Source organism: Saccopteryx leptura, chromosome 6, assembly GCF_036850995.1.
Source record: "Saccopteryx leptura isolate mSacLep1 chromosome 6, mSacLep1_pri_phased_curated, whole genome shotgun sequence".
NCBI classification, from domain to species: domain Eukaryota; kingdom Metazoa; phylum Chordata; class Mammalia; order Chiroptera; family Emballonuridae; genus Saccopteryx; species Saccopteryx leptura.
Window position 1 is genome coordinate 122,614,078 of NC_089508.1, and position 21,779 is coordinate 122,635,856.

At 43.6% G+C, this 21,779-nt stretch overlaps 1 protein-coding gene across 2 annotated transcripts in view; it reads left to right on the forward strand.

Moving 5' to 3' along the window:
- KLHDC1 (kelch domain containing 1) overlaps nucleotides 1-12,562 on the forward strand; it is an 86,336-nt gene extending 73,774 nt beyond the window's left edge. The window contains exons 11-14 of one of the 2 annotated variants that reach the window (XM_066388366.1): nucleotides 1,203-1,287; nucleotides 3,702-3,754; nucleotides 9,357-9,568; nucleotides 11,415-12,562. In XM_066388366.1, the coding sequence (XP_066244463.1) occupies nucleotides 1,203-1,287; nucleotides 3,702-3,754; nucleotides 9,357-9,534 (316 nt within the window). In that variant the 3' untranslated portion in view covers nucleotides 9,535-9,568; nucleotides 11,415-12,562. Of the gene's footprint in view, nucleotides 1-1,202; nucleotides 1,288-3,701; nucleotides 3,755-9,356; nucleotides 11,128-11,414 lie in introns of those variants that run through there. The other variant, XM_066388365.1, reaches the window with a different exon arrangement.
- The last annotated feature ends 9,217 nt before the right edge of the window (nucleotides 12,563-21,779 follow it).

Here is a 21,779-nt window from a genome sequence, read left to right on the forward strand (position 1 = left end):
TTAAGGCCCTGAGAATGAATGATTATTCATTTCAAGACTAGGACACAGAATGCGCAAAAGCCCAGAGATAGAGACATGCTTTACTATTAGAGGACACAAATAAATGAAGTTGGCTGAAGTAGGGGGTTCATTTGGGGCATGGCAAGAGTTAACTTTTATGGGAAAAAAATAGCTGTCGGTTATAAGTATTAGGATAAGGTGCTTCCAGATCAGGAAATGTCATAGTTAAAAACAATATTTGAAAAATATTATTTATCAGCTATATGTAGCTGGGAGAGATTAGAGACAGAAAAATGGACGCTTTTGTGGTAGTCTGTGCCCAGAATGATAAGCAATATGACAATATAATGAAAAGAAAATGCCAAATTGGCTTTATCTGGGGAAGTGGGAGGAGAGAACAGGGAAGAGATAAAAGTGAGAGGATGGTTCCATGGGAAAACTGGGAAAGGTGTCTGTTTCCGCTGATAAGTTCCTTTTAATAATATTTTGTAACTAAATTATTTCAATGTCTATAAGATAAAGAGTTTAGAAAAGTATTCCGGGTGGGCCTGACCAGGCGGTGGCACAGTGGATAGAGCATTGGACTGGGACTCAGAGGACCCAGGTTCAAAACCTCGAGCTCACTGGCTTGAGCGCGTACTCACCAGCTTGAGCGCAGGTAGGGTCGCTGCCTTGAGTGTGGGATCATAGACATGTCCCCATCCATGGTCGCTGGCTTGAAGCCCAAGGTCACTGGCCTGAGCAAGGGGTCACTCGGTCTGCTGTAGCACCCCAGTCAAGGCACATATGAGAAAACAGTCAATGAACAACTAACTAAAAGTACCACAATGAAGATTGATGCTTCTCATATCTCTCTCTTCCTGCCTGTCTGTCCCTCTGACTCTCTCTCTGTCTCTGTCAAAAAAAAAAAAAAAGAAGAAGAAGAAGAAGAAGAAAAGGATTGGGGGATATAATGGGAGAGTTACTGGGGGGTCATCTCCTTAATTGAAATGATATGATTTAATGAACTCTAGAATCTAATCCTCTGACGATTCTAGAAAAATCTTTCCCTTTGAGGATATTTTGGGACAAAGTTTCAAATTCAATCATGCCTCTCTTGAAATAGATGACATTTTAGAGTGTGCAATTAAAAAGTGATGTGTATGTGACACACAATTTCTTCTTTGAAAACATTTCACTCTGTTTATACATTTCGATCATAGGTTATGGCACACCGCCTGTTTGGGAAAAGAGAATGAAATAATGGTGTTTGGTGGGAGCAAAGATGATTTACTGTCCTTGGATACAGTAAGAACATTTCTTATCTAAATATTTCCTCTGAGTAACTGTGTTATTCAACGTAAATGGTTATTCAACAAGAATGTTAACATTCCCACATTGCAGAGTATGGAAGAGCATGAAATATTACTCTGTCCTGCAGCTAATCTTTAGACTAAGTGGTTTTTGTGAAACATTTTAGGATACCTTAGGTTACAAATCAAAGCAAGTCTATTAACTTTATTAGTCAAATTATTAAGAAGAGCTTTTAAAGGATGGTTTTCCCTTTTATTTTCTCTTTGACCCACCCTATAGTATGGGAGTTGATAATTTTATTAAATTAAAATATTTGTAAGTAAATTTTTTTTTTTTTTTACAGAGACAGAGAGAAAGTCAGAGAGAGGGATAGACAGACAGGAACGGAGAGATGAGAAGCATCAATCATTAGTTTTTCGCTGCGCATTGCAACACTTCAATTGTTCATTGATTGCTTTCTCATATGTGCCTTGACTGCGGGCCTTCAGCAGACCGGGTAACCCCTTGCTTGAGCCAGTGACCTTGGGCTCAAGCTGGTGAGCTTTTTGCTCAAACCAGTTGAATCTGCGCTCAAGCTGGCGACCTCAGGGTCTCGAACCTGGGTCTTCCGCCTCCCAGTCCGACGCTCTATCCACCGCGCTACCACCTGGTCAGGCTATTTCATGCCTCTTTTGCCGTTGCTTCACCCATTTTACATTCGCATCTGAAGCATTCCAGTTTTAAAATTTGATAAAACTGGCCTGACCAGGCGGTGGCACAGTGGATAGAGAGTCAGACTGGGATGTGGAGGACCCAGGTTCGAGACCCCGAGGTCGCCACCTTGAGTGCGGGCTCATCTGGTTTGAGCAAAGCTCACCAGCTTGGACCCAAGGTCACTGGCTCGAGCAAGGGGTTACTTGGTCTGCTGAAGGCCCACAGTCAAGGCACATATGAGAAAGCAATCAATGAACAACTAAAGTGTCGCTATGAAAAACTAATGATTGATGCCTCTCATCTGTCTCCATTCCTGTCTGTCTGTCCCTATCTATCCCTCTCTCCCTGTCTTTATAAAAAAAAAAAAAAAAAGGATAAAACTAAGGTCAAAGGAATAAATGAGTAGCATTTGGAGAATATAGTGTTTTTACTACTAGCACCTTGGGAAGTGCAGAGCAGGGTGGCCACACTCCTCCTCTGGATGTAATGGGACAGTCGTTCAGGACTGGCCACTCTGGTTTGCACAGAACACTTGGGCATGCAGGACTGAGCCTTCGGGGATGGGGTGGGTGCAACAAGCCAGGGTCCACCCAACGGGGCACCAGCTCCCTTTCTCCCTTCAGGCATAGTTCTCGCCACAGTTGTTTACACAGAGTGGCCTAGTGAACCTTGAAGTAAGGCAGTTTCTCTAAAGGGAACTTGGTGTATTTCATAGTTCTGGGCCTCCAATTTAAATGTTACATGTATTGAAAATTTCAGAACTTTCTTTGAGAATTAAAGTCTTTACTTAGGATACATATTTTATCATGAAAATAAGAATTCTGATTAAAATTGTGATTATAAATTATGAAATTCTAAAGACGTATTGGAAAGGAGTGGAGAACTTTTCTGCTGACTCTTCCACGTTAACTTTTTTTTTTACAGAGACAGAGAGAGAGTCAGATGGGGACAGACAGACAGGAACAGAAAAAGATGAGAAGCATCAACCACCAGTTTTTTTGTTGTTGTTGTTGCGGCACCTTAGTTGTTCATTGACTGCCCTCTCATATGTGCCCTGACCATGGGGCTACAGCAGACCAAGTAACCCCTTGCTCTAGCCAGAGACCTTGGGTCCAAGCTCAAGCCAGATGAGCCCACGCTCAAGCTGGCAACCTCGGGGTCTCGAACCTGGGTCCTCTGCATCCCAGTCCGATGCTCTATCCACTGCGCCACCACCTGGTCAGGCTTCCACGTTAACTTTTAGCTGAGAGAGTCATATTCAGAAAACCTTCTGGGTCTGCGATTTTCAAATTAAGAACTCCCAAGAAATTCTGGGACCACTTGGAAAAGGGACATGGGGTAAAGAGGAGATTTAAAAATAACAGTCATTTGGAAGAAAAAGGCTCTGCTTAATAAAAAAAAATCCACTATTATTCTCATTTTGAACTCACTGTTCTAGGAGAAAAACATGTTTCTGATTTTTAAATTTGCAATTATATAAACTGTGGTTAGGAAAAAATTGGGTCACTGAAAAACCGGTAACCACGTATCTGGTTTGTGTAAACACAGATGCGTGTATGTCTGTGCATGCGTGTGTACGTGAGTGTCCAGAGCTGGAGAGAGGTCTACTTGCTGCTTCGTATCATTTCTTTTACATTTACCAAATTAAAATTTCAATTATTAATGCATGGTTGTTTTTATCAAAAACCCTGACAACTCCCTTTTCTGTTGATTAGGGTCACTGTAATGATTTACTGATCTTTCAAACACAACCTTATTCACTATTGAGGTAGGTAAATTCATTATTTTTCATATATATGCTATTAATATATGATAATTTCTTTACTTTGTAATATTTTTCAGGTAGTTTATGACTTGCATTTAAGAAAATGTTTAGGCCCTTGCCGGTTGGCTCAGTGGTAGAGCGTCGGCCTGGCGTGCGGGGGACCCGGGTTCGATTCCCGGCCAGGGCACACAGGAGAAGTGCCCATTTGCTTCTCCACCCCCACCCCCTCCTTCCTCTCTGTCTCTCTCTTCCCCTCCCGCAGCCAAGGCTCCATTGGAGCAAAGATGGCCCGGGCACTGGGGATGGCTCCTTGGCCTCTGCCCCAGGCGCTAGAGTGGCTCTGGTCACGGCAGAGTGACCCCCCGGAGGGGCAGAGCATCGCCCCCTGGTGGGCGTGCCGGGTGGATCCCGGTCGGGCGCATGCGGGAGTCTGTCTGACTGTCTCTCCCCGTTTCCAGCTTCAGAAAAATACAAAAAAAAAAAAAAAAAAAAGAAAATGTTTAAGTTGTCCTAAAGGTATAATCAAATTTGTAATCATGAACCATACACTGACATTATTTTGAAAAGTTAAAATATACAGAATACTGTAATCATATTTTTGCTTTGCTTATAAAGTTGCATTTAGTTCATATGGAAATATTAAACATACTGTATTTTCCTGATTCTAAACTTGATTTTTTCCTATTTTAACTTTTCTGAATTCAGAGTGTAAACACACATACATGCATTTAATTTAGTAGAATTTCTTTTTTTATATCCCCAAAGCTGTTATTAAATTTGTACTGTGACTTATAGTGTCTTAGCTCATATGCACTTGCTTTGAAAGGGGTACATACATTTGTGGGAGGATTGTGGAAGAAGCCCTATTTCTGCCTGTGAGAGCTGGGAAGAAGGGTTTGCATGAAGCAGAAGTTGCCCTGGAGAGAGAGAGAGAGAGAGAGAGAGAGAGAGACACACACACACACACACACACACACACACACACACTTGTACATACATGGTGTGCTCTGGAAACTGATTTCTCCAGTATTCCTGGGATATAAGTGAGGAGGGGGGTGGACAAGAAACTAGAGGCCATATGTCGTTTAGCACTTTGTTTCTCGTGCAGAGCAGCTTACCCCATCTTATAGGAGATCAGGAAGCACTGACAAATTTGGAGCAGAGGAGTATCACGAATTAGAACAGTCTGCTGGCAATAGTGTGGATGAGAGATGGGAGGGCTATGTGATGGGGATGGGACAGTTGGCAGGGACTCTTTCTGTGGTCAGCATAGAGTGAGGGTCTGATCTCGGAGAAAGAAGAGAGTTGGGGATAGTGAGAAGGGAAAGTGGGTTTGGTAGTTGAATTGATGCCAAGGGAAAGAGGAGAGGAGGAGTAACGACAGAGAATAGGGGAAAGGCAGTGGGTTTCAAGGGGGATGGGGTAGAAATGGTAAACTTGGGGTTTTTTTAGTTTTTTGTTTTTTGTGTGTATTTTTCTGAAGCTGGAAACGGGGAGGCAGTCAGACAGACTCCCGCATGCGCCCAACTGGGATCCACCCGGCACGCCCACCAGGGGGCGATGCTCTGCCCATCCGGGGCATTCTTCTCTGTTGCAACCAGAGCCACTCTAGCGCCTGAAGCAGAGGCCACAGAGCCATCCTCAGTGCCCGGGCCAACTTTGCTCCAATGGAGCCTTGGCTGCGGGAGGGGAAGAGAGAGACAGAGAGGAAGGAGAGGGGGAGGGGTGGAGAAGCAGATGGGCGCTTCTCCTATGTGCCCTGGCTGGGAATCGAATCCGGGACTCCTGCACGCCAGGCCGACGCTCTACCACTGAGCCAACCGGCCAGGTAAACTTGGTTTTTTGGACGTATTGAGTTTGAAGTGCTTATGGGACCTCTAAGTGGAGCTATCCATTAAATAGTTAACATGTGGAGAGAGGTCTGGGTTGTACTTAATGGTTTAAGACCTGCTGGAGTGTGAATGGGTAGGGTTAGCCCTGCCCAGGAAGAGTTCCAAGAGAAAGGATGAAGCAAGCCACTGAGCATTAAGAGCTCACAGTGTTTTGAGGGGCAGGTGCAGGAAAAGGAGGCAGAGTGAGTGACCGGAGACGTCAAAGGTGGACCAGGAGATAACAGGAGCACAAACCTGAGGGAGGAAAGGATTCAAGGTGGAGAGAATACTTACTGTAAAGGGGTCACAGAATATCTGGGTTGAAAAGCACCTTGGGGTTTGGCAGAACTAGGAGGTTGTTGGTAAGGGGAGCTGGAAGCCAGGCCGACTTGGGGATGAGCACCAAGACTAAGAAGGGGCGCACATGTTTGCTTCATGCTGGCGGGAAGAGAGTGGGGGAGAGTTGTTGGAAACACAAAAGTGAAGCAACATGAGCAGAGCAGGGTCCTGAGAGGGTGGATTTGAGCTAACAGGTAACTGAATTGCCCCTTGATGGGAACAAGAATACTTTGAAAATAGTGGGGAAAGAAAAAAGTTCAGATATAAAGTCAGGGGACTGTGTTGGCTGGGGCAGGGCTCTGAGAAATCTGAGCTGATGATGAGGTCATCCGATAGGAAGAAGGTAGGTGAGGATGGGAACTAAACGAAAGTGGTCAGATTGGAAAGCTGTGGCGGGGGCTGGGGACGGGGACCTGGATGTCTAGCGTGATCATGCTGAGCATGCAGAGGGTGTGCTGAGATGGTAGGGTCGCCATCGCATGTAGTAGGCCCTGTCTCGGGGACGCGGTCTGCTGCACTCCAAGCGGCCAGGCTGCAGGTGCAGGAAGGAGACAGTTGTTTGAATGTGCCCATGGTTGGGGTTTAGCCAGGATGCTGCACCAGAGGGAAAGCGGATGGTAGATTCAAAGTACATGTGGAGGAGGCTGGAAAGAAAGTTAAAACTGGACGGGTCTTATTATTTGGTAAACCAGGGAGAGTCAAAATTAAAAGGATGCAAGGATGATGGTCTAGGAAGAGGACATGGAAGTTTAAAGTTTCAGAGGTAGAACTGTCCTAAATGAGGTTATGAAGAATAAAAGTGGTTTCCCCCACAGATGTGAAGATGAGTCAAGAGACAAGATCGTGGTGATCCAGGGCCAATGTCTTCAACACGGGGTGGGGGGAGGTAGGGGTTGCTGGATGGGAACACCTGAGGGTACAAGTACAGCAAGCTGGAAGCAGCCATGGCTGGCACTGGCTCCCCACCATGCAAGCAGAGGCCAGGGAACATTTGTACTCTTTTTTCAAGAGGGCTATGCACAAAGCAATTTTCTTAGATTTTAATGAAAGCTAGAACAGAAAGTCAGAGGCAGCAGGGATGTTTATAGACACAACTGATGTTCCAAAAAGCATGAATAAAAGTTTGGAAGGGAATGTGGTTCATGCACACAGACCCAGGGAAAGGTACCGGGACTGAAAATCTTCCCCATGAGCAGAGGGCAGAGAGAGACTGAAGAAAGAGGCTGCTACTCCAGCCCATTGATTAATGGAGTCAATTGAGGGAAATGCACATGGGAGGAGCACCGTGGGCGGCTGTGATATGAACTGGATCCCCATACCCTTGACATGGAAGAATTATATGGGATAAAGGAGCAGATAGTCATGGGTAGGCAAACGTGAATGCTGCCAACGACAGTAAATTGATTTACATGCTTGTCCAGCTCAAGACAATGGTCTCTTCCAGGAACCAGTAGTACAAAACAGGGGAGGGACATGTTTTCTCTCATAATAAGCATCGATGAGGATCAGAAAGTCTCCAAGAGAGGGTTTGCCAGAAACACTCTCTTTATTCTGGTCCAGGTCCAGCTCCCTCCCTGGCCAAGCGGCAGTCCCATCTTGTAACAGTCTTTCCTCCACAAATATAAACAGTGATGGGGAAGATAAGCCAGTATGGAAATTAGAGGAAGCAAAGGACTCACTAGAGGGGCCTGTGTTGAGGCTGGGACTCAGGGTGACCATCAGTCAGGCTTCTTGGTATCACCGTTTGCACCTAGTATAGTGCCTCTGTGAGTGGGTGCAGGCCTCTTTGATGCTGAGCATATCAAAGCTTGAATATATCAGGAATTTAGTAGCATTTATTGTGTGAAGCATGTTCAGCACAAGTAGTCCATAGTGCAGCAAGGGTGATAATCATTTTATTTTAAATTTGAAGTCAGAAGGCATTCAGCACTCCCTGGGGGAAAAAACAAGGGTGAACAGGACATGCTTCCTCTGTAACGAATCTTATTTCCCTCCTCTGGGGCTTTGTTGGTGTGGTCCCTCTATTTGGAACACCTTTGCGTGTTTCCTTTGTTGAGATTTTCGTGGTCTCAGCGTAGACCGCCCATCTGGAAAGTTCCCCTGGATTTCAAAGGTTTTCTTGGTTACTTTTCCTGTCTGATTTCCATAGGACCTGTACTCAGCATGGGAATTTTATTTTGACTTAATCACAACACTTATAACACTTTATTGTTAATTGTTTATTTTTTTTCACTAAATTGTCATCTTCTGGAAGGTTGAAATAGAGTTTTTCTCAGTGTAGGGTTTCCTACTCCCAAGCCAATACCCAACATGTAGCGCACACTAATAAATATTTGTTGCGTCAGTGAATGGAAGGTAACTGCAGAAGCCCTCTCCTGTCCAGCTCTCCCCGTCCTGCCTTGTGGAAGGGGCTCAGGAGCTGCAGTGTCTCCATAGCAGCAGAGACAAGATTCACTTCATTTTCTTTTACTTCTGTTTCGATGTGGAATGTGCTCACTTTCCTTCTTATTGGGAGTTTCTGCAGAGTAGAGAGAAAAGGTTTCATGCACACTTGGAAGAAGAAAGATGTCAATCTCTAGAGTGTAAGTCCCTGGAAAAATGACAACTGAGATGAACCACTGCAGAATCCAATGAATCTATTTTTGAAACCATTATAAAATACTTACCTTTTTGAATTAAAGTATATCAGTAGAAACAGATACTTTTTTTGATGGTTCCTATCTTAAGTTTCCTTTGATTTTAAACAACAAAACCCTCTTCAAGGTAGCTTACGATAAAAAGGGGATTGTTTTTGTGAGACCCTGCTTTCTTGTATAATCAAAGGGAAAAGATGAAGTCCGAGCCCCCAACCCAGGAGAACCTCTGGTGGTCTCTTTGCTCCTTCCGTGTCACTGCTCCATTCCTCTCCTCAGACCTCTCTCTGGGGCAACTGAAGTCAAGTGTGCACTCCAGGGCAGACACTGGTAGAGCGATCTGGGAGGACCAGGCCACTTCAGGTCAAAGTGGGTGTCAGATGTTTCATGTTGGAGTGATGCAAGGAAAAGACAGTTCCCAGAGATGACTCATTGGGCTGCAAGGGGTGGAAAGGGGTCTGCTGCAGACTGACCTGCTTTGAAATTAATTCTGAATCTCTTTTACCTAGAGAACATTATGCATGGTAAGTTGTAATTTCTGTTTCCGTTGGATTTCGGTCAGATACAGTCTATGTGCTATGAATACATTACAATTATTGTGGTGCTCTGGGAAGAACATATATCCTATCATGTTCAAACAGTACAAAGGAAATACATCATTATGCAAAACTTTTATAATGATATTTATTTTTAAGAAACTCACCTCTATACATTTTATATTATAACTTAAAAGCGAATAATTCTGTTGTGCTTTGTTTACAGGTCATGCCTTGACTGCTTTGGTAAAAATGCTGTACTTTTAGAAAGTCAAATATCTTTATTACCTCCAAAACTTCTGCAACAAGTACTCAAAAAGATCACATTTTGGGCTGCTGCTAGCCACTGGGAAGAACAAAGAGCTGAGAAAGAAGAGACAGAAGACAAGTATCGGGAGCAATAGCAATTAAGTTATCTACTCTATACATTTAATATGTGTAAGCATTTTATTTTATTTTTTTACAGAGACAGAGTCAAAGAGAGGGATAGACAGGGATAGACAGGAACAGAGAGATGAGAAGCATCAATCATTAGTTTTTCGTTGTGCATTGCAACACCTTAATTGTTCATTGATTGCTTTCTCATATGTGCCTTGGCCGCGGGCCTTCAGCAGACCAAGTAACCCCTTGCTTGAGCCAGTGACCTTGGGCTCAAGCTGGTGAGCTTTTGCTCAAACCAGATGAGCCCTCCCTCAAGCTGGCGACCTTGGGGTCTCGAACCTGGGTCTTCCGCATCCCAGTCCGCCGCTCTATCCACTGCGCCACCACCCGGTCAGACAGTGTAAGCATTTTAATCAGACTGTACATTTACCCACAACTTGGAGGCTTTCTTGAGAAGATAAAATTTGAAGCAAAGACACCATATTGAAGTGATTACATGACATGGGAGAGATGGGAATGAGAGGTTCATGGCAGATTAATTTATATTCTTAAATAACTTCCTTATAAGCTGAAGAAAAAAACAGACTTTCTGAAAGTAAGTACAATGGTAGGGGATTTGAACTCACTGTATACTCATTATTGGAAAGATTATGCAAATTTGAAGAAAATAAGAATTACTCAAGGACTTTTAGAAATCCCTCAACATAATGATATATTAGAAAAAATAGATTTTCTCAAGTCACTTTAAAATTACCTAGAACTTCTTGTTAAATAACTCATTTTTTAAAAAATTTTATCTATTCATTTTTAGAGAGGAGAGAGAGAGAGGGAGAGAGAGAAACAGAGAGAGAGAGAAGGGGGAGGAGCTGGAAGCATCAACTCCCATATGTGCCTTGACCAGGCAAGCCCAGGGTTTTGAACCGGCGACCTCAGCATTCCCAGGTTGACACTTTATCCATTGCGCCACCACAGGTCAGGCCTAAATAACTCATTTAAGTAACACTTCCTTAAATGACTAATACAACTGGCCAAAGTCATAAAACAGGCACACACTTGTGTGGTTACACACTGGTATGGTTACACGATGAACACCCACCCTTTTAGCACTCAGCTAGACAAGCATCACTGTAGTTTCAAGTTTTCCTCAAACCTTTATTTATGTGAGGAGGGAAAGGACTGTATTCAACTGCTGTTCATTACCCCTAAGTTATTCACTTGTCCAATTTTAAATATATACTGAAACTGTGGTTTTAAAATATCTAAGGTGGAGGTTTATGTGTCATACAGGCTTTGACATATTGAGTAGCAGTATATTAACTTTTGAGACATGAAAATACATTTTGCTTTGGAAGAGTGCTTCTAACATGATTTTCATCACTAATGAAATGGAGTGGTATTCTACCTTTATCAAAACCCCTCCGTTTGGCCCACACCATTCTACACAAAATTGATGTTTCCCATGTGTTTTTAATATTGACTGCCTATACAGAAATAAAACACCATATCTTTATAGTCTTAAAAAGAGTACTTTGCGGCCCTGGCCGGTTGGCTCAGCGGTAGAGCGTCGGCCTGGCGTGCGGGGGACCCGGGTTCGATTCCCGGCCAGGGCACATAGGAGAAGCGCCCATTTGCTTCTCCACCCCCCACCCCCTCCTTCCTCTCTGTCTCTCTCTTCCCCTCCCGCAGCCAAGGCTCCATTGGAGCAAAGATGGCCCGGGCGCTGGGGATGGCTCCTTGGCCTCTGCCCCAGGCGCTAGAGTGGCTCTGGTCGCGGTAAAGCGACGCCCCAGAGGGGCAGAGCATCGCCCCCTGGTGGGCAGAGCATCGCCCCTGGTGGGCGTGCCGGGTGGATCCCGGTCGGGCGCATGCGGGAGTCTGTCTGACTGTCTCTCCCCGTTTCCAGCTTCAGAAAAGAAGAAGAAAAAAAAAAAGAAAAAGAAAAAGAGAAGAGTACTTTGCCATAATTAAGAAGATTCCTACTATCACAGTCATACTCTTTCATTAAATTATTAATAACAATGTATTACTAAAAGGTTTGGTATATAAAATTACTCTCCACAATACCACCATACAAGTTATCTCTGAAATTTAAAATGTTAGAGCAAATATATTTCTCTATTGAAATACATGTGTAATTTATAATGAAAATTATAGTAGTTTGTAGTCTCTGATTAAATTTTAGAAGTATTTTATATATATGTATTGTATTTTGAATGTGTAAAGCTTCTATTTATGTATTGAAATATTTTGTTTGTATTTTATTTATTATGCAAATTATGTAGTTTAATTATTTTCCCAGTTTTGTTAGTGTAAACCAGTCATTAGAGTTGATTGTACAAACAATAGTTCATTGTGAGTTTTCATTTTTTCTTACTATTTTTAGGCTGAATAACAGATTTAGAAAATGAATCTCATGGGTAATATATATCCTAGAAGTAATTGTTTTATTATTGTGATCTTCAGTATCATCATTTCATTTAAGGGGAAAATATCAAAACCTATTAGATAGTGATGGATGACATTGAGTGGAATGAACTTTTTTTGTGTGTATGACAGAGATAGAGAGAGGGACAGATAGGGACAGAAAGACCAGAAGGGAGAGAGAGATGAGAAGCATCAATTCTTCGTTGCAGCACCTTAGTTTCTCATTGATTACTTTCTCATATGTGCCTTGACCGGGGGGCTACAGCAGACCAAGTGACCCCTTGCTCAAGCCAGCGACCTTGGCTCAAGCTGGTGAGCCTTGCTCAAACCAGATGAGCCCGTACTCAAGCTGGCGACCTTGGGGTTTCGAACCTGGGTCCTCCGCATCCCAGTCCGAAGGTCTATCCACTGTGCCACCTCTTGGTTAGGCTGGAATGAACACTTTTTAAAAAATGAATCCTGAATTATACAAATGCCTCCTCTAGCCTCTTAGTAAAGCACTTCTGCTTTTAAATGGTTTACTTACAACTTTAAAAGTTGGATTAGGCCTGACCTGTGGTGGCACAGTGGATAAAGCATCGACCTGGAAATGCTGAGGTTGCCGGTTCGAAACCCTGGGCTTGCCTGGTCAAGGCACATATGGGAGTTGATGCTTCCTGCTCCTACCCCCCTTCTCTCACTCCTCTCTCTCTCTCTCTCCTTTCTAAAATGAATAAATAAATAAATAAAATTTTAAAAAAAAGTTGGATTAGACCCTCAAAATACACACCAACATTCAGGCTTCAAGAGAACAAAAATCTACATATATTATCTATGGCACAGGTAACTGAAAGTATATGTCTTAAGGTAGCCCCTTAGTGGGAGTGGCAGGGAATTCTGATCTTCACCTTCAGCTTCTGGAACTTGGCTTACACCAAGGCTCTCCTGCTCTTAAGGAGTTGTAGAAATTCTGGGAGCAGGCAAAGCCAGTTTTGAAGTTTGGTGGGCAAGCGGTGTTCTTTCCTCATTTATCACCAGCCCATGGCTTACAATCAACTTTTGTGCTGTTGATCTTTCATAGCATATAGGAGCCCAAGGCAATTGCAGCCTCATAACATTAGCTCTGAATTCTTCCTTGTGGGCTCTTTGAAAGACGATTCTAGAAGGTATTGTTCAGGTGGTTCATAAACAGGTCTCTAGTCTGGTTCTCAAGGAAAAAGAATTTCTGGCCTGCTTTATTATGTCCCTCGGGATATTCTTCCAGTTGTCGGGAAGGGTTCTCTTTTGGTACTATTTTTAGTATGAGATAGTAAATAGCACATCAAAATTAGTTTATATTTTTTTCCAAGTAGTATTTTTGCACAAACATCTTTTAAAAATTATTAGCCTTTTGACAGAATCTTAAGATATTCTTTAGAATTTCAAATTGTCAGTGCAGGCACAAAGTGATTGTTTTCACATATACATATGTGTGAGAGAAAAATAGAAACTAAGAATAATTTTCAGTGTAGTATATACTGTCAAAGTTAAAATTCTGATTTCAGAACATTTTTGAAGGAAAATAAGCAATTTTAGGAAACAAATGATGCCCTTGTGCACCTTTTTTTGGTGCCTATTTCTTTTCCATTGTATTAACGTGATTCAACTGGAATTTTCAGTTTGATGAAGTTTCTATACAGCTGTGGCTACAGGAAGAACATTCCCCCCCCCCCAGGTTATCTTGTCATTTAGTTCTGTTGCATACCCATCCCCCAAAGAGAGATCGTCCTCCGTCACCCTCTATCCAGTTTTCTTTGTACCCCTCCCCCTCCCCCTCTCCCTCCTCCCCTCCCCCCACCCCCCATAACCACACCACGCCTGTCCATGTCTCTTAGTCTCGTTTTTATGTCCCACCAGTGTATGGAATCCTGCAGTTCTTGTTTTTTTCTGATTCACTTATTTCACTCCGCATAATGTTATCAAGATTCCACCATTCTGCTGTAAGTGATCCGATGTCATCATTTCTTCTAGCTGAATAGTATACCATGGTGTATATGTGCCCCATCTTCTTTATCCAGTCTTCTATTTTTTTTTACAGTGATTAAAAGCCTTTAAGCAAACTCTTGGCCAATACAGCCAGAATCCATAAAAGAGTAGTGTCCTTAACATGTTCACCAAGTCCAAGTTGGCCCCAACACCATGCCAAATTCCTGAAAAATGCAACCCAACCACAGTTCAGGCTGTTAGGAGCTGTCACAGGGAGCAGGAGTCCAGGAAAAGTCCTCATGGCACTGGAATTGTTATCACCATTCTATACTTTGCAGCTCATGTTCAAGTCCCAATGACCGCTGCTTCTAGATGGTAATGATTCAGGTAGACTGGAAAAGCCATTTGCAGCATGCGTGGATATGGAGCTTCTGTTCTCCTCTGCCTGGAGAGATGAGACCAGGTTGCTTTTCCCTGGAGCTCTGTGACTGTGGCGTGGTAAAGAGAACCTTGGGATACACTAAGCTGGGTGGCAAAGGTAGATTCATAATAGTAGTTGGCAAAAGGGGGAAAGAGAGCTCTAAATTAGGAGTAGGTCCCAGCCTGAAATATGAGTGGGGCATTGAGATAGGAGGGATAAAGGAAACTATATATTAAGCAAAGCAGCAGACAATAGGACTATCAACACCCACAACAGAGATCTTTGAGGGAAGAATAAAAAACCTGACTATTCAGGCAAAACATAGTTAAGTGGCCCTTGTGCAAATGAGATCAGTTTACCTGCTTCTTGGAAGAAATACCCTAGGCTCGTCCACAGTGTCGTAGATGGGGCCAACGGCCCTGGGCACCTTCAGCCTTCAGTGGCTAACCCCAGCATTCTGGGCAAGGTTAGGTCATAGGTGGCTGGAGCAGGGCTGGAAGAGACTGAACCCTCCCTTAGAGGAGCAAGGGGGAAGCCTACCTTCCAGTGTCCCTGTTTCCTCACAGCAGAGGCATGTAAGCCTGGCAGGCTTTAGCTCAATGACCTTCCTTTCCACTATGGAAGCAGGACCCAGATGGCATCCTATGAGACCCCTTTGGGGCGTTGGAGCCTTTAAGGGTGTATCCTAAAAGCTGGTAGTTCCCCTGATCTCTATTGGGCTTTTTCTGCCTCTAGGTATCTTAAAAGCCATGCTCAGAAGATCTCGCTGAGGGGTTTGAGGATCCCCATCCACCTATATAAATCTTTTCCATATATCTGGAGCTATTTGGAAAAAGAGAAAACAGTGTTATTAGCTGGATCTAATAAAGAAGGTAGTAGTTTGCAGGCGAAAAAGATTTGGTGTCTCCTGTTCATCAGCATTCAAAAGAAATGTAAATTTTTTTTTTTAAGTAAGAAGCATGATATGGTAGACCCGTAGGAGTTCCAGGATATGACTACCCCCTTTTAATTTTTTTTTTTAAATTGACCTTAAAATGTTTGCTGAGTACACTTTAATAATACCTTAACTTTAAAGATTGTAAGCATGACAACATACAGTAAATGCTTTTGCTCCATATGCAGGAGCATTTTCAGTTTAGCCAGTTTAGGAAATCCAATAATAGAACAATGCATACAGACAATGAGCTATAACATGCTTAGCAGCCTCTCCTGTTCTGACAGGTTACTATAGATCCGGAATATGTATCCACTGTAATGTGGACATACGACTGTTTGCCAAATGAAGGTATATGAGTAACATCCATCTGCCAAAGTTGTCCTGGTAGGGGTCCTTGAGGGTTAACTCCAAATGAAGGGGCAGTATAGGACCCCTTGGACAGGATTTCCCAATCTGCCATGCTGCTTCCCGAGAAAGTTGAAACTGTTTACACCGGGCTGCAGCGTTCTGCTGATGAATAGTATGAGACTGACTTGCTCGGTCTGTCATGGTTGCTCCATATAATTTTCTTTTGGGTAGCTTGATCAACAAGGGCATTCCTAGGCCCTAGCCGGTTGGCTCAGTGGTAGAGCATTGGCCTAGTGTGCAGGATTCCCGGGTTCGATTCCCAGTCAGAGCACACAGAATAAGCGCCCATCTACTTCTCCACCCCTCCCTCTCTCCCTCATCTCCCTCCCTCTCCTCCCCTCTCCTCCCGCAGCCAAGGCTCCACCAGAGCAAAGCCACCCCTGGCACTAAGGATGGCCCCATGGCCTCTGCCTCAGGCACTAGAATGGCTCTGGTTGCAATAGAGCAACACCCCAGATGGACAGAGCATTCCCCCCCGGTAGGCATGCCAGGTGGATGCCGGTCAGGTGCATGCGGGAGTCTGTCTGACTGCCTCCCCATTTCCATCTTCAGAAAAATACAAAAAATAAATAAATAATAGAAAAAATACAACCAAAAAAAATAAATAAATAAAAGAAAAAAAATAAAGGGCATTCCCTTGTGCTAAAGCTCCAGGGAGCATGGAGTGAGCTTGAGTATGTCCTATAAAACATGGAGCTCTATGTTTACATATAAGTCTTTGAAGAAGGAGGAACTGCTGAAATAATTTATCAGCATTTGTCCCTAAGACCACAGTCTTTATAGTGGAAACACCATAAGTAAATATTTGCTGTCTGTCTATAGATTAAGGGGGGAATATGGCAAATGCTGAAAAGCCATGATCTTTGTGTGCCTCCCCTCCCCAAACCCCCTCCCTCTCCTCCCCCCACCCTGTAACCCCAACACTGTTGTCCATGTCTCTGAGTCTCATCTTTATGTCCCACCTATATATGGAATCATATAGTTCTTAGTTTTTTCTGATTTACTTCTTTCGCTCAGTATAATGTTATCAAGGCCCATCCATGTTGTTGTAAAAGATCCTATGTCATCATTTCTTATGGCTGAGTAGTATTCCATAGTATTTATATACCAAAGCTTTTTAATCCACTCGTCCTCTGATGGACACTTGGGCTGTTTCCAGATCTTTGCTATTGTGAACAATGCTGCCATAAACATGGGGGTGCATTTCTTCTTTTCAAACAGTGCTATGGTGTTCTTGGGGTATATTCCTAACAGTGGTATAGCTGGGTCAAAAGGCAGTTCGATTTTTAATTTCTTGAGGAATCTCCATACTGTTTTCCACAGTGGCTGCACCAGTCTGCATTCCCACCAGCAGTGCAGGAGGGTTCCCTTTTCTCCACATCCTAGCCAGCACTCATTCTGTGTTGTTTTATTGATGAGCGCCATTCTGACTGGTGTGAGGTGATATCTCATTGTGGTTTTAATTTGCATTTCTCTAATCATTAGTGATGTTGAACATTTTTTCATATGCCTATTGGCCATCTGTGTGTACTCTTTGGAGAAGTGTCTATTCATTTCTTTTTCCCATTTTTGGATTGGATTGTTTGTCTTCCTGGTATTAAGTTTTACAAGTTCTTTTTTTGTTGTTTTTTTTTTTTTCTGAAGCTGGAAACGGGGAGAGACAGCAGACAGACTCCCGCATGCGCCCGACCGGGATCCACCCGGCACGCCCACCAGGGAAAATGCTCTGCCCACCAGGGGGCGATGCTCTGCCCCTCTGGGGCATCGCTCTGCCATGACCAGAGCCACTCTAGCCCCTGGGGCAGAGGCCAAGGAGCCATCCCCAGCGCCCCGGCCATCCCCGCTCCAATGGAGCCTTGGCTGCGGGAGGGGAAGAGAGAGACAGAGAGGAAGGAGGGGGGGTGGAGAAGCAAATGGGTGCTTCTCCTATGTGCCCTGGCCGGGAATCGAACCCGGGTCTCCCGCACGCCAGGCCCATGCTCCACCGCTGAGCCAACCGGCCAGGGCAAGTTTTACAAGTTCTTTATAAATTTTGGTTATTAACCCCTTATCAGATGTAATGTCAAATATATTCTCCCATTGTGTAGTTTGTCTTTTTATTCTGTTCTTATTGTCTTTAGCTGTGCAGAAGCTTTTTAGTTTGATAAAGTCCCATTTGTTTATCCTGTCTTTTGTTTTACTTGCCTGTGGAGACAAATCAGCAAATATATTGCTGCGAGAGATGTCAGAGAGCTTACTGCCTATGTTTTCTTCTAAGATGCTTATGGTTTCATGGCTTACATTTAAGTCTTTTATCCATTTTGAGTTTATTTTTGTGAGTGGTGTAAGTTGGTGGTCTAGTTTCATTTTTTTTCAGGAGGCTGTCCAATTTTCCCAACACCATTTGTTGAAGAGGCTGTTTTTTACTCCATTGTATTTTCTTACCTCCTTTGTCAAATATCTGTTGTCCATAGAGCTGTGGGTTTATTTCTGGGTTCTCTGTTCTGTTCCATTGATCTATATGCCTGTTCTTATGCCAGTACCATGCTGTTTTGAGTACAATGGCCTTATAATATAACTTGATATCTGGAAGTGTGATACCTCCCGCTTTATTCTTCCTTTTCAAGATTGCTGAGGCTATTCGTGTTCTCTTTTGGTTCCATATAAATTTTTGGAATATGTGTTCTATATCTTTGAAGTAAGTCATTGGTATTTTAATCGGTATTGCATTGAATTTATAAATTGCTTTGGGTAATATAGACATTTTAATGATGTTTATTCTTCCTAACCATGAGCACGGTATATGCCTCCACTTATTCGTATCTTCCCTGATTTCTTTTATCAATGTTTTATAATTTTCCGAGTACAAGTCTTTAATCTTCTTGGTTAGATTTATTCCTAGGTACTTTATTTTTTTGGTTGCAATGGTAAAGGGGATTGATTCCTTGATTTCTCTTTCTGACAGTTCATTGTTAGTGTATAAAAATGCCTCTGATTTCTGAGTATTAATTTTATATCCTGCCACCTTGCCGAATTCATTTATCAGGTCTAGTAGTTTTTTGACTGAGACTTTAGGGTTTTCTATATACAATATCATATCATCTGCAAATAGTGATCGTTTTACTTCTTCTTTTCCAATTGGGATGCCTTTTATTTCTTTTTCTTGTCTGATTGCTGTGGTTAGGAATTCCAGAACTATGTTGAATAAGAGTGGTGAAAGGGGGCACCCCTGCCTTGTTCCTGATCTTAAGGGGATTGCTTTTAATTTTTGCCCATTGAGTATGATGTTGGCTGTGGGTTTGTCATGGATGGCCTTTATCATGTTGAGGTATGTTCCCTGTATTCCCACTTTGCTGAGAGTTTTGATCATGAATGGGTGCTGGACTTTATCCAATGCTTTTTCTGCATCTATTGAAATTATCATGTGGTTTTTCTCCTTTCTTTTGTTTATGTGATGAATCACATTGATTGATTTGCGAATATTGTACAAGCCTTGCCTCCCAAGAATAAATCCCACTTGATCATGGTGTATGATTTTTTTCATATATTGCTGGATCCGGTTTGCTAATATTTTGTTGAGGATTTTTGCATCTAAATTCATCAGGGATATTGGCCTATAATTTTCTTTTTTTGTGTTGTCTTTGCCTGGTTTTGGAATCAGAATTATGCTTGCCTCATAAAAGGAGCTTGGAAGTCTTCCTTTCTCTTGAATTTTTTGAAATAGCTTGAGAAGGATAGGAGTTAGTTCTTCTTTGAATATTTGGTAGAATTCACTTGTGAAGCCATCAGGCCCAAGACTTTTCTTTTTTGGGAGTTTTTTGATAGCTGTTTCAATCTCATTTGTTGTAATTGATCTGTTTAGGTTTTCTGATTCTTCCAGATTGATTTTTGGAAGATTATATGTTTCAAGGAATTTTTCCATTTCATCTAGGTTGTCTAGTTTTTTGGCGTACAGTTCTTCATAGTATTTTCTTACAATATTTTGTATTTCTGTTGTGTCAGTTGTTATTTCTCCACTCTTGTTTCTAATTTTATTTGAGTCCACTTTTTTTCTTCGTGAGTCTCGTTAAAGGTTCATCTATCTTGTTTACCTTTTCAAAGAACCAACTCCTGGTTTCATTAATCCTCTCTATTGTTTCTTTAGCCTCTATGTAATTTATTTCTGCTCTAATCCTTATTATTTCCTTCCTTCTACTTACTAGCTCTGGGCTTTACTTGCTGTTCTTTTTGTATTTTTTTTAGATGCAGGGTTAAGTTGTTTATTTGAGCTTTTTCTAGCTTCTTGAGGTATGCCTGTAATGCTATAAACTTCCCTCTCAGGACTGCTTTTGCTGTGTCCCATAAATTTTGAGTTGATGTATGCTCATTATCGTTTGTTTCTAGGAATTTTTTAATTTCTTCTTTGATCTCAATGTTAACCCATTCATTATTTAATAACGTGCTATTTAGTTTCCAAGTGTTTGAATGTTTTTCAATTTTTCTATTGTGGTTGATTTCTAGTTTAATGCTATTGCGATCAGATTTTAAACTGCATCTGGTAATTTGGTAATATCTGATTCACTTAGGTCCTTTTCTGGGGATTTCTCTTGGTTTATTTGTGTTGTATTTCTCTGCCTCCGCATTTTCTCTTCACGGGAGTGGCTGTGATCACGTGCTCGGGTGCACAAGGTTGGTGGCCTTGGCCTTTGCCCCGCCCCCGTGTGTGACGTTATGCTCGGTCCTGAGGGCACTGGCGAGCACCTTTGCTCAGCTGCGGGTCTCCGCCTGTTTCCGGGCTTTCGCTCTGCCCTTGCAGGAGGAGCCGCCGGGCAGGACTACATGCCCAAGCTCAACTCAGTAGTGGAACTCCGCCTCTTCTGGGCTTTTGGCTCCACCCTCACGGGAGGAGCCGGCTACCAAGTCAGACCACAAGCCTGGGTTGCATGGGCGGGGCAAGGCTATGCTCCTCTGCCCTTGCTCAGGGGCTGGTCTCCACCCTTTCTGGGGTTCCCGCCCTTCTCCCGCAGGCTGGATTACAGGCTGCCGGCAGCTGAGCTTGACCGCTTTTGCATGCCTCCTTCTCCCCAGCCGGGCAAGATTGAGCTCACACCTGAGCCCAGTGGTGGCCAGCTGGCTTCCGCCCATGCCAGCAGAACCACGCTTTTGTCTCCTGCTGCCGCCCGCCCTCCGACGCGCCCTCAGCCGCATGGGTGGGGGCGTTGCAGCTCAGACCCTAAGACTCACTACTGTAGACCCGAAAGCTCCCTCCTATGCAACTCTGCTCTGAATGCCGCGGGGGAGCTTGTTTGGCTGCTCTCCTGCTTCCCTTTGCTGGTATTGCTGTTTCTGGGGGAAATATTCACTTCAGCTTTGGGGAGTGACTCGTCCCAGGGGTTAGGGTGGCTATCTCCCAAAATGTTTCTCCCTGTGCCTCCTAGATTACACCCTCTTCCTGTTACTCTGGTCCTCTCCTCTCTCCCCCAGTCTCCAGGAGCCCCGGGTGAGTGGTTGTGAGAGAGATGTTCTGCACGGTCCCTTTAAGAAGGATCCTGGGTCTGAGAAATCAGACTCTTTCTCACAAACAGTATCCTGACTTGTTTCCAGCTAAATACTGTCCTTACGCCTCTTCTGGGCTCTGGGGCTGCAGGCTGGGGCTTTGTTCCTGGGGCTCAGGACCCTTTCCCCTCTGCTAAACTCACTTCCCGCCACGCGAGTCTCTCCCTGCCTCCGTTTGCTCCGGGGAGCTGGGCAGCCCTCTCCACATTTCCGCTTTTCCTACCAGTCTCGGTGTGGCTTCTTCAGTGTTCCTTGGTTGAAGAGTCCTCTTAGTTTAGTCCAAAGTTGGTTTTTCCAGATGATAGTTCATAAAATTAGTTTGTAATCCACTTTGGTTCTGGGAGGTAGATGTTGGTATGTCCGCCTACTCCAGCACCATCTTGTCTCTCCAGCAAGAACATTTTTTTTTATTTTTTTATTTTTATTTTTTTTCATTTTTCTGAAGCTGGAAACAGGGAGAGACAGTCAGACAGACTCCCGCATGCGCCCGACCGGGATCCACCCAGCACGCCCACCATGGGGCGACGCTCTGCCCACCAGGGGGCGATGCTCTGCCCATCCTGGGCGTCGCCATGTTGCGACCAGAGCCACTCTAGCGCCTGAGGCAGAGGCCACAGAGC